At 54.8% G+C, this 14,221-nt stretch overlaps 1 protein-coding gene across 3 annotated transcripts in view; it reads right to left on the bottom strand.

The window, feature by feature from the left end:
• The window catches only part of SLC5A10 (solute carrier family 5 member 10), a 41,804-nt gene that overhangs the window by 27,080 nt on the left and 503 nt on the right, over positions 1 to 14,221 (bottom strand). For 2 of the 3 annotated variants that reach the window (XM_087731390.1, XM_087731389.1), the window contains exons 2-8: positions 13,814 to 13,885; positions 12,842 to 12,946; positions 12,187 to 12,246; positions 11,895 to 11,999; positions 5,564 to 5,669; positions 3,878 to 3,958; positions 4 to 209 (exon numbers count right to left, since the gene is read on the bottom strand). In XM_087731390.1, the coding sequence (XP_087587516.1) occupies positions 4 to 209; positions 3,878 to 3,958; positions 5,564 to 5,669; positions 11,895 to 11,999; positions 12,187 to 12,246; positions 12,842 to 12,946; positions 13,814 to 13,885 (735 nt within the window). The remainder of the gene's footprint in view (positions 1 to 3; positions 210 to 3,877; positions 3,959 to 5,563; positions 5,670 to 11,894; positions 12,000 to 12,186; positions 12,247 to 12,841; positions 12,947 to 13,813; positions 13,886 to 14,221) is intronic. The other variant, XM_087731391.1, reaches the window with a different exon arrangement.

Here is a 14,221-nt window from a genome sequence, read left to right as displayed (position 1 = left end):
TACCTGGTCAGTGCACCAGTACCATGTGGCCATGATAGACAGCCCAAAAGTCATCCCGGTCCAGGGCAGATCTCCAGAGACTGGGTCTCGGAAGAGGTGCATTGCATCCGCTCTGGGCAGGTGGCAGGTAGTGTTGGGAACAATCTTGGACGGCACAGCTTTTAAATAGGCCTCTTCAAGGTTGGGGTAACCTCCGATCTCATTGAAAGCTGGAAGGCATCATGGTTAGAGTCAAGCAAAACCCAGTGGCCTGCGAGATCAAGCTGGCAAAACACTTGCCAACTTGTTAACTCAGAAGTGCTGCCCAGAGAGGGAGGGCTTGTTTGTGATCGTGTTTTATTCTAGTTATTTAAGAGACTCTTCTATTAACATTTTGCACAGCAGGTCCCATTACAGTCTGCTGTCCCTTCAGAGGGTGACCTGTGTCCTGGGACAAAGGCTCCTCAAGGGACCCACCTCTTTTGACCTTGTACTGTAAAAGTAACCTGTTTATTAAAGCTCCCCAGTCACAGAGCAGAGGAAACTCACCTAGGACTATTAAAATGCAAGACTAGGTAGCCTTTGACTTGATATACTACAGCTCAAGGTGCCTTGGCACAAGTGTCCGTCCAAACGTTTTCTACCGCTCTGAGCATTTCCCCAGCACCCCCCACGCAGCTCCATCCCCAAACCTCCAGCAACCAGTGAAAAAAAAAAAAAAAAAAGGACAAAAGAAAAAAAGACCCTCTTCACTGTATTTTCCTAGGAAATGGGATCCGAGGCTGGGCCTTAGCCTGAGCCCCGCTGAGGAGTACGTGCCATGAACAAGCCCTAGCAAGCGAGCCTCCAAGCCCTTGGCAGCTGCCTTGGTGCTCCTCCTGCCTGCACCGCAGCTGCCAGCCCCCAGCAGCAGCTGCCAACCAGCCCCAGGCTCTGCCCTGGCCCCCCACCGCCTCCCCGCTCCTGGGGGGCACGGGCTGAATGCTCCTTGCAGCTCCCCCGGTACCTCCAGCAGGAGAATTTTGGAGCCAGAGGCATCACTTTTCGGAGGAAGGCGGGATGGAAGGCACCCGCCCCGCTCCCCCTGCGTGCCATGGCCACCCACACAGCAGCAGTGGAGGAAATAAGCAGGTGGGTGCGTTAGCACCCCCATACCCACAGCAGCTGCTGATGCTCAGGAGAAGAGAGGAGGCTCTGCAGCCTCCATGGGTCTCATGGAGGGGACACTCAAAGCAAGACACACGAGCATCCCTCAGTGGATTTCCCCTGTCTGGTCCAGCTGTCACATCCTGCATCCCTTCTGCCCCTGCCCATGGGCTGCGGTCCAGACCCTCAGCTCAGTCCCCTCCAACACAGCAGTGCCGGGTGGGAATGTGCTCCTGAGAAGTCGCCCTCCTGCAGGACTGTGCCCACAAGCACTGCTGTCTTTAGACCGAGAGCAAATCCCTCAGGCATTGGGTGCTGGACACTAGGATCAGCATCAAGTGCCAGCTTGAGCAAATCCCAATTTCCAAGACACCCATCCTGCTCCGTTGTCCCCTTCTGCCGGAGGACAGCCCTCTCCCCGCAGCTCTGCCATTTCCATTACCAACCTGCAGCCCTGTCCCCATCCTAGGGCATCCCCCTGTCCTAAGGCTTTTGGGGAGCTTGGAAAGGGGTATCATCCACTGCATCTCCCCTTTGCAAACCAGCCCCCTGTATTTCATGGGGAGTCAGCATTTGTAAACTCCTCCTGCTCTTGTGTAAGCAGCCCTGGCCCCCCTCCAGCGCTTGGTTTATCCAGGCACCGGCTACTCCCAAGCTTTGCATGGGCGTTGGGCACCAACAAAGGCTCTCCAGAGACAGAGAGCGAGCACTGAAAGCAGAGATTCACACCCGGGGGTGCGGGCCTGCTCCCTTCCCAAAGGTGTTCACCGGCAAGTCACGACACCTACACCTGCTGAGACGGAAGAGCAGGGTGAAAACCTCAGGGCAGCAGGACCTCAGCCTGCAGATGCTGGGCTGCAACCCATGGGCTCCATCAGGATTAACATCCCCACGGTGAATGCCAAGTGGGGTGCAGGATGGCAGTCTCTCTTATCTGTGATGCCGGAGCTGAGCAGAGCCACCACCAGCACCACCACCTGCTGAAACAGCCACCAAGCTCTCCATTAAGCAAAGTGATTTATCTGCAACCTCTCGGTCTGCACCCACTTGTTGTCTGGCTCAATACTGATCTGCCCAGCATCGCACCAGAGAGGATTTGCACAACCCTCCTGCTCTCCCTCGGGAGATGCAATCTCGAAGCCAAGCAATATGTTTTTTCATCCCTTCAGCAGCAGCAGGGAAAGCAATGGTCCAGGCAGAGCAGACCTGGAGCAGTCACAGCTTAACAGATGAGCATTAGCATCATGGTCTGAAGATATGAACAAGGCAAAACATGGAGAGTATCCTTTATTAGATGAGCTTGACAAGAGCTGGAGAAAACCGAGCACCTTTGAGGCATACCAGCCTCCCGGTCCTGAGGTCTCCCAGGACCTGAGGAAAACAACTGTGTGACCAGCAGCTTGTCTTTTGGCTCTCCTGGATCAGTCCCTCTCCCAAGCACCCTCACCTCCCTGCACACACCACACCATGCTTGCAGGTTGGCAAAGCCAAAAAAAGCTGGGCTCTGCAGTCACTGGAGGGGATTTTCCAGGGCTTGCCTACCCGCTCTCCTAACTCTGGCTCTGCGTTGCTGCACCCAGCTAAGCTTGCCAGACACAAGCCTCAGAGAGCCCCATGGCCAACTACAGCTTCAGACAACGATCAACAACGTCCAAGCACTTCGTCTAATGCAAATGCTGCGGCCACCACTCAGATCTGCTTGGACCGGCAACGTGCTCCTGTGCCCAGTGCAGCTCCTTGCTTCTGCTGGGGTAGAGTTAGTATTATTGTCGCTTCTCTGGGAAGTATCTGTCCTTTCATTTGTTTTTTGTAAATATATCTTGCTGCATACAGGGCTCAGCGAAGAGCAAGCTCTGCTTTTGCACAGGGGAGCAGCTGCAGGACTGGGCTGGCTGCAGGTCTGGAGCTGCTCCCACCTCCACAACAGAGCTCCTGTGTGGCACTGGGTGAAAGCCTTTCCTACCGGCCCACCTAAGCAGACTTCTCCAGGAGATGGTGGAAATCATCTCTGGAGTGCTTCTGGAAGTCGTCCTCTGTAGTTGAATGCCTGCCTTTGAAGCTAGGACCTGACTTTTTGCCTCCTACTCCTCGGGGCCAAGAGCCCTGATGGCAGAACAAGGCTGATGAAAGCTCCCAGCCTCGCAAGGGTGCTTGCTCTGCAGCTAAATGTACAGAGACACAACAGTGCTGACTGTTCAGAAAGGGCTGGTGATGAACCATGCTCACTCCAACCAGGAGGAAGGCATGGCACCATGCTCTGCATCCCCAGGCAATCCCCTGCAGCGGTGCCTTGTCCCAGCACCACCTTGTGCCATGCACGTCCCCGTGTGGTGGGATCCTGTCTGAAGACCCACCGCAACGCTGCTGCAAGTTTTCCTGAGTAAAACTGGAAATGCTGCTTTGCTGTCAAATGCTTCATCAGTCTCTCGGAGCACATGGACTAGAGGCAAACATGCAGAGCAGCAATGGCCACGGGAAGGTCATCGGCACTAGGGACAGCCCCACACGGAGGACCAGGGGGATGCTCCATGGCATCTCCACCTAGAGGAATGGCACGTAGGGGAAGCACAGCAGCAGAGGGGACACAGGGGGACCACAGACTTTCTTTAGGCAATTGCTATGGGCCAAAGTCCTGCTGGGCATTTTGGCCACCGAACTGCTCAGACTGAGTCTTTTTATTTATTTCCAAGACCACCTGAGTGGAGAAGGAAGGTCCCCATGGAAGGGGGATCTGTGCTGTCCCTGCTCTTACCTTTCACTGCCAGCACAATGGCTCCGAGGACCATGATGAGCGTCTGCAGTGCATCGGTGTAGATGACAGCCGCCAGCCCCCCTGCACGACAGCAAGGCACAATGTCAGGAGCTCCGATGGCTTCGGGCTCAGTTGCAAAGTCCCAATAAAGTTTCCCGCGCTCGCAGGGGCATGCCTGTCACCGACCTGGTCCTGCCAACACCATGGTAATGGGGGGGCTGCACTGGGAGCGTGAAGGGGAACAGCTCCTCGGTGGGTCCCCTGCAGATGGTGTGGGGGGAGCAGCTGACAGCCACGGGGGCTGCCATCCCACCCAGGACAGGGAAGGGGAGCCAAGGGATGGCAGGAGGGCAGGGATGCAGCCCCACATCCCCACACGGTCAGGAGGATGCCGGCCATCCCCAGCCCTGGCTGTTTGGATGCTCCAGCAAGCAGACCACATTCAGGACATTGATCTTGTTCTTCATCCCACCTCTCCCTAACACCATACCAGTCCTCCCCCTTCGTACACCCCTCAGCTCTCCTCCCAACACTGCAGTTATATTTTTCCAGCACCTGACATTTAGCGGGGTCCCCCTTGGCCATCCAGCCAGCAGCAGTTCTCCCTTTCCATCCCAAGCTCTCCCTCCAGAGCAAACCCAGGACCTGCTTACCTAGCCAGAAAGTAATTACTCAGCACATGAACAAAAGCATTAAAAAGTAGTGGAGCTAGAGAAAATGGGTCAAAAACTGAACCAGTTTCAACCCCAGTCACTGACTCACATCCCAGGAATTCAGGGCTGCACCCTCCCTGGGATATGGAGGGATGTTCTCAGGATGAGGGTGACGCAGCGATCACACCCTCTGCCTGAGCTCACGCCGAAATGCCTTACTTCACAACAAGCCTTGTGGGCAGGAAAAAACCGAAGATGGGATTTGCTTAAAACCAAAGTCTTGCAAAATTCACCGTGTTTCGGATATACTTAAACTGTTTCCCCTTTTGATGGCTGGGACAAGATAGCAAGGGAGAATTTACTGCCAGGTGTCTCCACCAGCGCTACCAGGGGAGGGAACATCCCAGCCAAAATAATAACCGAAAGGGCTGTCAGGGATACACGGTCCTGCGGTCCGAGAGCGGGACTGCAAGCCAGGAACCCACAATTTCCAAGTCCAGCTCCAAACCCTCATCGCCTCAGAATCACAAAAGAACCATATGGATTGACTGTGCACAAAAATAGCTGGTCCCACAATGGGGAAGCATGGGCAAGAAATATTCCCGAAAGCTTTGCAGATGGAGAGCAGCAAGTTGCATTGCAGGCAGGGCAAGCAGGAGGGACATGAGTTGGGTAAAGGGCTCTCAGATTGTAGATTCCATAGTAATAGTCCTGTAATAGGAGAAGCCCTGATTATTGCTGTTACAAATAGGTACACACACAAGAAAGCATTTAACTATGTGATGGAGGAGGAGTTATTAGAAATGAAAAGCCATAATGACAAGGGAGAGCTCATGCATTGAGTCATTGCCTGAGCTGACACTCAAGAAGGATACTCAGATACTGGCTGGGTAGGGCAGGGAATATGAAGCCCATTAGTACAAATCCCCAAAGACCTTCCAGGAGAAAAAATAAATAAATAAAAGCAGGAGTGTAAGTGGTGTGGTTCAACTGAAGTAGAAAGATTGAGGCCAGCAGATGCTGAGCAACCTACCTGCAATGGTGTAGAGCCCTGTGACCACCAGCATCAGGACAGTGGAGAGGTAAAGGTCCCACCCCAGGCAGACTTGCACGAAGAGGGCCCCCGAGTATAGGTCCGTCTGTGCATGGAAGAAGAAACACAGGGGTGGGAACAGGTGACATCCACTTGGCTAAACAGCAGCCAAGGGCTGTTGCAAGAGCAGCACAGCAGGGAAATGGCCAACACCATGGGTACAGCAAGGACATCGCACTGCACTTGCCAGGAGGACACCTCCTAAAGCCAGCACTGAAGCCTGGGGTCCCACGTGGGTGGCCATGTCACCAGTGCAGATGGGTGTCACAGGCCACTTTCCCCCAACTCCCAAAGAGGGGAGCAAGCAGCTCCAGCAGTCATTTGCAGCTGGGCACAGCTGGATGCAGACAGTGGGACGTAAGGGTCAGAAATGGGATGCCTCAGGGCATTAGTGCTGCCACAGTCTTTGAGAGCAAAGCAGGGAGCTAGAGATACTCAGCCCTTTACAGGGTCAGACCCTGACCTGAGCGACCTCCTTGCTGCCCCGAGTACCTCCAGTTCCCTCCACCGATGGCAACGCCCTGCTCTCCAGGCGGCATCTCGCCATGCTTTCTGCAGAGCCCCGGAGATGGGGCATCTCTTACCAACCAAGGGGCCACAGTCCACCAAAACACCAGCACCCTTGGGTGCTCCTTGGAGGCAGCCCAAGCCACTCCCCCAGCTCAGCACATCTGTGCTGTTTCTGCAACCCACTGGCCCCCGTGGGGCCAATGCACGGGGGTGGTCGTAGCTGGTATTTCACGTTCTGCTTGGCAGGATTTGCCCTCCTGGCACCTGCGCTGCCGGCAAGGAGGTTGCCAAGGACCAGCTCACCCCTCCCCAGCTGCAGCTCAACAGTCCAGGCCATCAGACCAGTCAGGAGGGTGGCAGCGAGCCTGAAAATGCTGCTGGGGGCAGGAGGGGATCTCCTCCCAGGTGCAGGGACTTTTCAAGGTGCTTGCTGGTACCTGCAATGCCTTTAGTGATGGATGAGGCAGCTCTGTGCCACTCGAGCCCATTAGTGGTGCTCAGGTGGGTGCTGGTGGGGCAGGACAAGGTGCTGCCCTGCTCCCTGGGGGCCACAGCAGCGTTTTAACCTCAACAGCCACTCCACGGTGAGGAGCACACGTGGGCAGCCTCAGCACAGAGCGCAAGACCCCCAGGACTGCTGTTCCTGAGCCCTGCCCCAATGCCAAGCCACTACTTTGTTGAGCATCTCTGGGAAGATATCTCCTCCTGGTTTTGCACAGATGGGGAAACCAAGGCATGGTTAAGCAGCAGAAGTTGCTTCTGGCCCTGAGCGAGAAGCAGCAGCCCAGGAGTCCTGCACTGCAGCACGGACCAGCACAAATGCATCCTCCAACACGTCCCCTGACCTTTGCAGCTCCCCTTGCAAAGCCCTGGAAGAGGTTTGGGGTTTCTGCTTGGCCACAGAAGAACAGACCAACTCCACATCCAACACACTGCCTCCACCAGCCCAAGCATCTCCTGGGTCTGCATCACGTCCCACAGGGACGCCGGGAGCGTGCCTCTGCCCGGAGGAGCATGCGCAGGCCTGCAGCTCACTCAGCTGGCAAACTCCCTCAAGATGACTGACACCTCAAAAGCGACCACCGTTTCCCACTCATGGGAGGGCTGGACCCACAAAAGGGAGGTCTGGTCACGGTCTCGTGGGAATGAAAAAGCAGACTCAGAGGGAGCTGGGACACCTCCTTCAGTGCTGTGGGAGGAAAGGACCAAACGCAGTAGCCAGTGCCCATGCCACCACCACCACATCTCCACCCGCAGCTGAGATCCAGACATCCACAGCGCTCGGCTGGGGTACCTTCACAAAAACCTTGTTTGGAGAAGGAAACAGAGCCAGAAGAGGCAGGAAGAGGCAAGACGAGCTGACTCCACGCCCTTGCCCAGAGCCATGGCAGCTTCCCACAGTCAACGCATTAGCTCCAATTTGACGTCTTTCTTCACACACCTCCCAGAAACCATCCCCCAAACAGTAGCATTGTCTTGCCCGGTCATGCGGGAGCAGTCATTTGGGATTAGTAACACAGAGAACCGGTGTTATTTCCCATATCGCACCTCCTTCCCCCAGCTCTGCCCTTCCTCCTCCCAGCACTGCTCCAGCAAGCTCACCACACAGGAGTTGAGGACCGTCATTGTGTGATGGAGAGGGGCCACGCAGAATCACGCGATGGAAGAACCAAGGTGCGTGCCACCTAGCAGGGCTCCATCAGTCATGAAACCCAGTAGGTGAGCACACATCCAGCTTCAAAACAACATGAAAGCCCATTCCCTAGCAGATGAGCACACACCATTAGGCATAACGTTGATTAAATCACAAATCAATCTGACCAGAAGAGCACTTACACCATGATCTTGAGGATCGTAATTCAGGGACTGTTCCACGACATCTGGACCAGGCTTTACACCACAGTCATGCCTAGCATTCCCAAGGGAGGTACTGTCCTCAGCTGCACTTGGGCTTGGCCATGTCTCTGGGAGAGCCCTCACCAGCAGAGAGAGGCAATTCAGCCCTGGAATGTCCTGCTGAAGAGGAACCAACTCACAGGCAACCATGCCAAAACCTCCACCAGCGGCTCCTCTTCAATAGATGTCTTTTCCCCACAAATGCGATCCAACCACAGCTTGATACCACAGAGACCACCAAGCAGCCCTACAAGAGGACAACTAAGCCATTCATGCAGTGCAAGCTTCAACTACAAGGCAGAAAAGCCCCAACCAAAGGCCCTCAGCCATCTCCTCCCAACGCAACCTGAAGTGGGAACATAAGACATGTTGAGCCTCCCCAGTACAGTGCCAGCCAAGCATCCTTGGTGTCTTCTGAAGCTCCCAGTGTTCTTTGGAGGGATCCATCACTTGTCATCTCAGCACCTGCCAGAAAGTCATGCCCCACTGTGACTGCCTGCTTCTCCAGCAACCCTTCCCCAGAGCCAGCTGCGAAGACTCAGCCCTGGACAAGACATTTCATAACTGCTTCTCCTGGCTTTCTCAAAGCTTAATCATTTTTGCAGTTGTCTGCAAATGAGTCTAAGCCTTTGCTATGAGGAAGCAGAGGTATCTCTACCTCCCTTCCTGGTAATTCTGCTAGGGTGGGAAAAAATAAAAGCGCATGTGACTGAGTCGTTAATAAGACATCCCAAATACAAAAACAAGCTAATTAAAACCAGGCATGACCTATTCATAAAACAAGTCCTTTCAACTGCAAAAGGAGAGCAGAAGCCTTTGAAGTCAGGCCTCATAATCCAGCGAGATCCCTGCCTCCACTGGTGACCTCACTTGGAAACTCATTCTTACCCAACATCGTTAATGACTTCCCAATGAAAGCTGGCTTTAGAGACAGCTTAGATTTAACAAATTATGAAGCCAAAGCCTCAGCAGAACAAGTTACCCAGGGTACAGAAGAGTCTCCAGGACTCTTTGCCAAGGCTAGGATGCCAGTACAACTCCTCACGTGTTCCTAGCCAGGGGGGACGCCATCTCTCAGCAGGACTTTGGGCTGGCCTGTTGCACCCTGCCATGAAACATGGAGGGTTGGGGTCCACCAAAGGGTAAATTCCAGGAGAGGAGGGACTGTCATCCCCCCCTGCCCCAAAAGAAGAGCCATGGGAGCAGCAGTGATGCCGTGTCTCAGCTTGGGAGAAGGTGGAGTGGAGATCCATCCATAAACGCAATGTCTGCAGGGAGAGGAGGCAGGAAAAGTCCAGCTAGTCCTGGACTTGGGAGCAGCCCCCAGTGAGGACCAAAGAAAACCCCCGCGGGAGACAGCACTGCCTAATTGCTCCGAGTTTCACACTCTCCTCCCACGCTCACTACTGCGGTCGCCACCAAGGACAGGACATTAGGCCACTTTGGCAATGCCCAATGTGTCCACAGACATTCATCCCAATCCACTGCTGGAAACAACCATTGTTTGTGAGATTTACCATGAATGGAGCCAGATGCCAAGATAATCCCCTTATTAAGCTGATTCCTCTTCTGTTGCATCCTGCATGACTCAGAGATCAGAGAAAACTCAGCAGACCAAAGAAACTATAGCACTGGCTGAGAAAAGGCACAGGAAGAGGCATTTGGGAGTGTCCACCAGGCTCCAAACACAAGGCTGTGCTGAGAAGGGCCAGGAGAACCGCAGAGGTTCCCATCGGTGCAGGCACTGCACAGAGGTCATCTACAGGTTCATCTGGTGTTAGGCAAGGGGTGACACCACAACAGTCTCCCAAGCTATGAATGAACTTGTAGGATGTCCATCTCTTCTGGGCAAAGCCACGGAGAGACTGGAAACCAGAGGGACCAAGCACATCCCCATGGCATGGTAGGGCACCGTTTTGTAAGAGAAGAGGGGACGTCTGTGATAGTCTGGAAAGACACTCAAAGACAATCAGCCCTCAAACTACCGGTAATTTCTTTCTTCAAATTCAGACCAGCAAGAACAAACTGCCCCGCCAGAAATCCTATCCCAGCTTCCAACCTTTCATTTTAAACACCAGCAGAGATTCACACAGATCCCAGGGACCAACACCACAGACACGGATGCTCCAGCATCTCAGGCTCCACCTGGGTCTTTGTCAGGAGCCGGGGAGAGATGTCTCCTGAGCAGCACACAGGAGGAGAATAAGTGACAACAGTTTACTGGACATTAGGACAATCAGGGAATAATCAAAGCGTCACTGTCCAAACTTGCAAACTGAACTAGTGCTCCAGGAGCCACCAGGCTGATTTCAGGAGAAATGTCATAGGATTTTTCAATGCCATAAATGATAAGGGTATAAAGAATATCAGTTTTATGGGAAGAATGCCCTGCAGCGCAACAGGACATGGCTTTGCAAGGGGAAATACAGGTGGCGGCTGCACCGACGGAGTCACCAGCATCACCTCTGCCACACTGAAAGCCCTGCGTCAGCAGGAACGCGGGAAGGGCTGCCATCTCCCCTTCAACCTGCCTTTTAAACCCAAAGCATAGTGCCTTGCCCACGGTCAGGCTCACGGGAAGAAGACTGGGATCTCCTGGACCCAGGGACATCGCATCATGCAGCGCTGGGGTCTGCCCAAGGTGGGCACAGCCTCTCCCTTTGCATTAAGCGCTGATGAACGTGCACAGCCAGCGCTGTTTGCAGGCTGCTCCGTCCTCCGCATCCCTCGGAGGGAGACCCAGAGGATCCCCCCACAGCTCAGCCCAGGGCCTGGGGCTGCGAAGCCGCCAGGGAGGAGGCAGAAACGCCGCACAGGGAGCGGTGCTGCACCCAGCCAAGCTGGCGTTTGCGAGCAGGGAGCTGGCGAGCGCAGAGGCAGGCACTGAGCGCCTCGCCGTGGGGAAACGCGCTCCGGCACCGGCCCTCCTGCCCTGCAGACACCCACTTCTTGCAGCCAGCCGCATGCAAAAGCACATTTCTTGCACCCAGCCACCTGCAAAAAGCACATTTCTTTTAGCCGGTGAAACGCAGAAGCCCCATCAGACCCTGGATCAGATCCGGCTGCTCCGTCAGAGGCAGCAGTGCAGGATTGCTCCCTCCAGCGTGTTTTCTCCTCCAGGTAATTTCTGAGCTGTTTGCTCTTGATCTCTGTCTCGCTGTCTCCAGCCCCCCAGGGCTGTCTGTGCCTGGCTCCCTCTGCTTACCCTAGGCCTGGTGTCACAGGCTCTTCAGCTGTTTGACCTCGGATAAACTCTCCCCATGGCTACCAAGCGGGCAGGAGGAGCAGGGGCTGCACACAGGGAACTGTGAACGAGGCCAAAATGGGGGAAAAACATCCCTGTAGAAAAGTCCCTGAAAATGAGGCACTTTCTGTACAGGCTTGGGCATCTTAGAGGTGTAGCAAGGCTTCCTTTCCTCAGAAAAGCCGTGTGCCCTAAAGCAACAAATGCATTCCCAATTCAGTCCCCAGCTCTGCCGGGTCCCTCGGGGGTGCTGGAAAGCATCACTGCCAGAGCATGGAGGAAAAATCCCAGATGATGCAACCCAGCCTCCGAGCATGTTTCATCTGTACCCTCTGCTACAAGGCAAGTGCACCGTGAGTTTGGGAATCCTGACACCCAGGCACACATACGTCAGGGCCACCCAGACACGAGCATCACTGCTGGGTCTACCTATGAATGCACGGGGTGTCACAGATGGCATCTGCCCATGAATTCCCACCTCCTGTCCTGCTCCCTCCTGGAGCATCCTCCAGCAGGTGCTCTCCCCTGACTTGGCTACACAAGGTTTGAGCCCCAGAATAACCTTTCGCTTGCTGGAAATCAGTCGTGGATGTGTCACGGAGTCAAGCAGGAGCTACTCACAGAGATTTTGGTGAAGATGGAGAGCAGGAGCGACAGGCTGGAGAGGTACATCCGGATCCTCTCCCCTCCAAACCTTCGCTGGAGATACTCGGGCATCGTGACAATCTGCCAGGGCAAAAGAGAGGGATCACTGCCCTGTCCAGGCCCCCTCCTCCAGGGAAGGCAAGGGGACAGCTGTGTTCCCAGAGCAGGGCTTCAGAGTCTGAAAGGACAGCAGTGACAGCCCTCCTGGGAGCAGGGGACCTGGCTGGGGCCACGCTCCCCGCAGCGGGCTCAGGGCACCCCTACATACCCCAGATGAGATGTAGACCGGCACAAACACCCAGGCCAGTGCCAGAAGAGCATAGGTTGCCTGTTGGGAAGGAAAAACATGGCACAGCCAGAAAAACCACTGGTCCTGCTGCAGCTCGACATCAATTGCAATGCTAGATCCCATCCACCAGTCCTGACCTGGCCCTGGCTAACCCTCAAATGCACATTTACATCCCCAAATGGCTTCAGACAGCAGGCGCGGGGGCTCAAGGCCACGGTGGAGACCCCCCCCAGCAGGAGCCTGCTCCCCTCAGCCCTTCAGCTCCTGACCAGACATTTCCCATTAACTCCTTGGGCACCAAGCAAGCCAGATGCCATATTTTTGCTGCAGAACCCAAGAACTTTGGAAGCAACGGGCGGGGAAGCAGGGAATGGGTGACCTCTTCAGCTGGGCTAGGAAGCTCTGCACTGAAATGTCCTTTTCCCTGAGCACGTGGGCTTGAGCTGACTCCAAACTCACTGTACGTGCACTAGACATGAGCTGGAGAAGCTGACTTAGCAGGGTTGCGTTAATTACCCCCTGCACGACTCCTCCCAAGCCTTTGAGATGTTGCATGAAGCTGCTGTGAAATGGGCCATCTGCTGCTACATGGCTCCAGAAACTCATTTTCTTAATAACCCAACACGTTTCTTACATTCCACTCGAAGCCGGTGACAGCGATTCCCCCGGCAGCACCAGTCCCGGCCAGCCCGATGAAGAGCCCCGAGCCTTCGCTGCTGGCGAAGAGAGAGGCGCCAATCTGCAGAGGAGCAGAGGAGGTGCTGCGGGTGCTCGCAGGCAGGGTGCCTGGCCGCCAGCTCCCCGCAGCTTGGCACGGCAGTCATGCCAGCTGGACCAGCCTTGGTTCTTCCCCAGCAGCACAGCCCCGAGGGGATAACTCAGTAAGAGGAGGAGGTAAAAATAATGTCTGAACAGGAGCAGCAGAGCACAGACCTCCCAGCCGCTTCTAAAAGCAAAGTGTGGCCAAAGATACACCACGTGTGATGAGGGACATGTACGTATTTTGCAAGAAAAACCCTTAACAGACTCCAATCCAGGTGGTCATGAGCCCCAGCAACCAGCGCTCCTGCACTCTCAGCTCATCTGGGTATCCCTGGTGGGTGTTGGATGGACTTTCTTGTCTTCAGGAGGATGAGGAGGAGCCACGCATTGCTGTATTTGCCATGGTGGCCATATACCCTGCTCAGAGGTGGCCCTGCGCAAGTAGCCAGTGCCAGACACGGGAAGGATCTACAACCAGATTGCCAAGATCATGCCAAAGTAAGAGGAGGGAAGAAAGAAACTTGGGACACCCATGTCTTGTTGGAGCCACCGGGAGATGGAAGTTTGACTCCAATGACCCCTCCCCAAGTTCAGAGCAGCCTACGAGGAGACCCACCAGAAGAAAACAAGCTGGTTGGGCTCCAGCACCCTTCATGCAACAAGAAGGGAAACGCAGCTCAGAGGACACGAATCCTGGCAGAAGGAGGGGTACAGGGTGGGGGAAAGTGTGGGCAGGCAGTGGAGAAAGTGGGGGAGCAGAAGAGGGGATTTGGTGGGAGGGGGAATGGTGCTGGATGTCCCTCCTACCCAGGGTGTCACAAGAGGGACAGAGGTCTCTACTTACTGGCCACCACACCATGTCTCTGCCAGCAAGGAAATAGCCACTGACGGTGTTCCTGTTCACCCTGCATGAAGACTGGGAGGAGAAAAGATCAGCACGGAGCACCCTTCCCTACAAACCCAGACAAGACACCAAGAAACCAAGAACCAAGTCTCCCAGACAAGAAGCCAAAAGACAGGAGACTCTGGATAATTAATGGCAGCTCTGCAACTCAAGCTTAATTACACGAAACAGTGGTTGCACCCCAAGTACCTGGAGCCATGAATAGCAAAGGAGACACCCCGAGAGGGGGAAGCACGGCGGATGCGCCCGTCCTACATCCATCCCGCGCAGACAGGTTGGCTAATAGGGCTCAGCTTTGGCTATGGTTTTTCTGCAAGGCGGAATAAATGGCTTTGGAGAGCCTTTGTC

Source organism: Nipponia nippon, unplaced genomic scaffold, assembly GCF_047370975.1.
Source record: "Nipponia nippon isolate SJK-2023a ecotype South Korea unplaced genomic scaffold, ASM4737097v1 scaffold_5, whole genome shotgun sequence".
In the NCBI taxonomy this organism is placed as follows: domain Eukaryota; kingdom Metazoa; phylum Chordata; class Aves; order Pelecaniformes; family Threskiornithidae; genus Nipponia; species Nipponia nippon.
The sequence above is the reverse complement of the archived record's forward strand: the minus strand, read 5'-3'. Positions and strand labels throughout refer to the sequence as shown.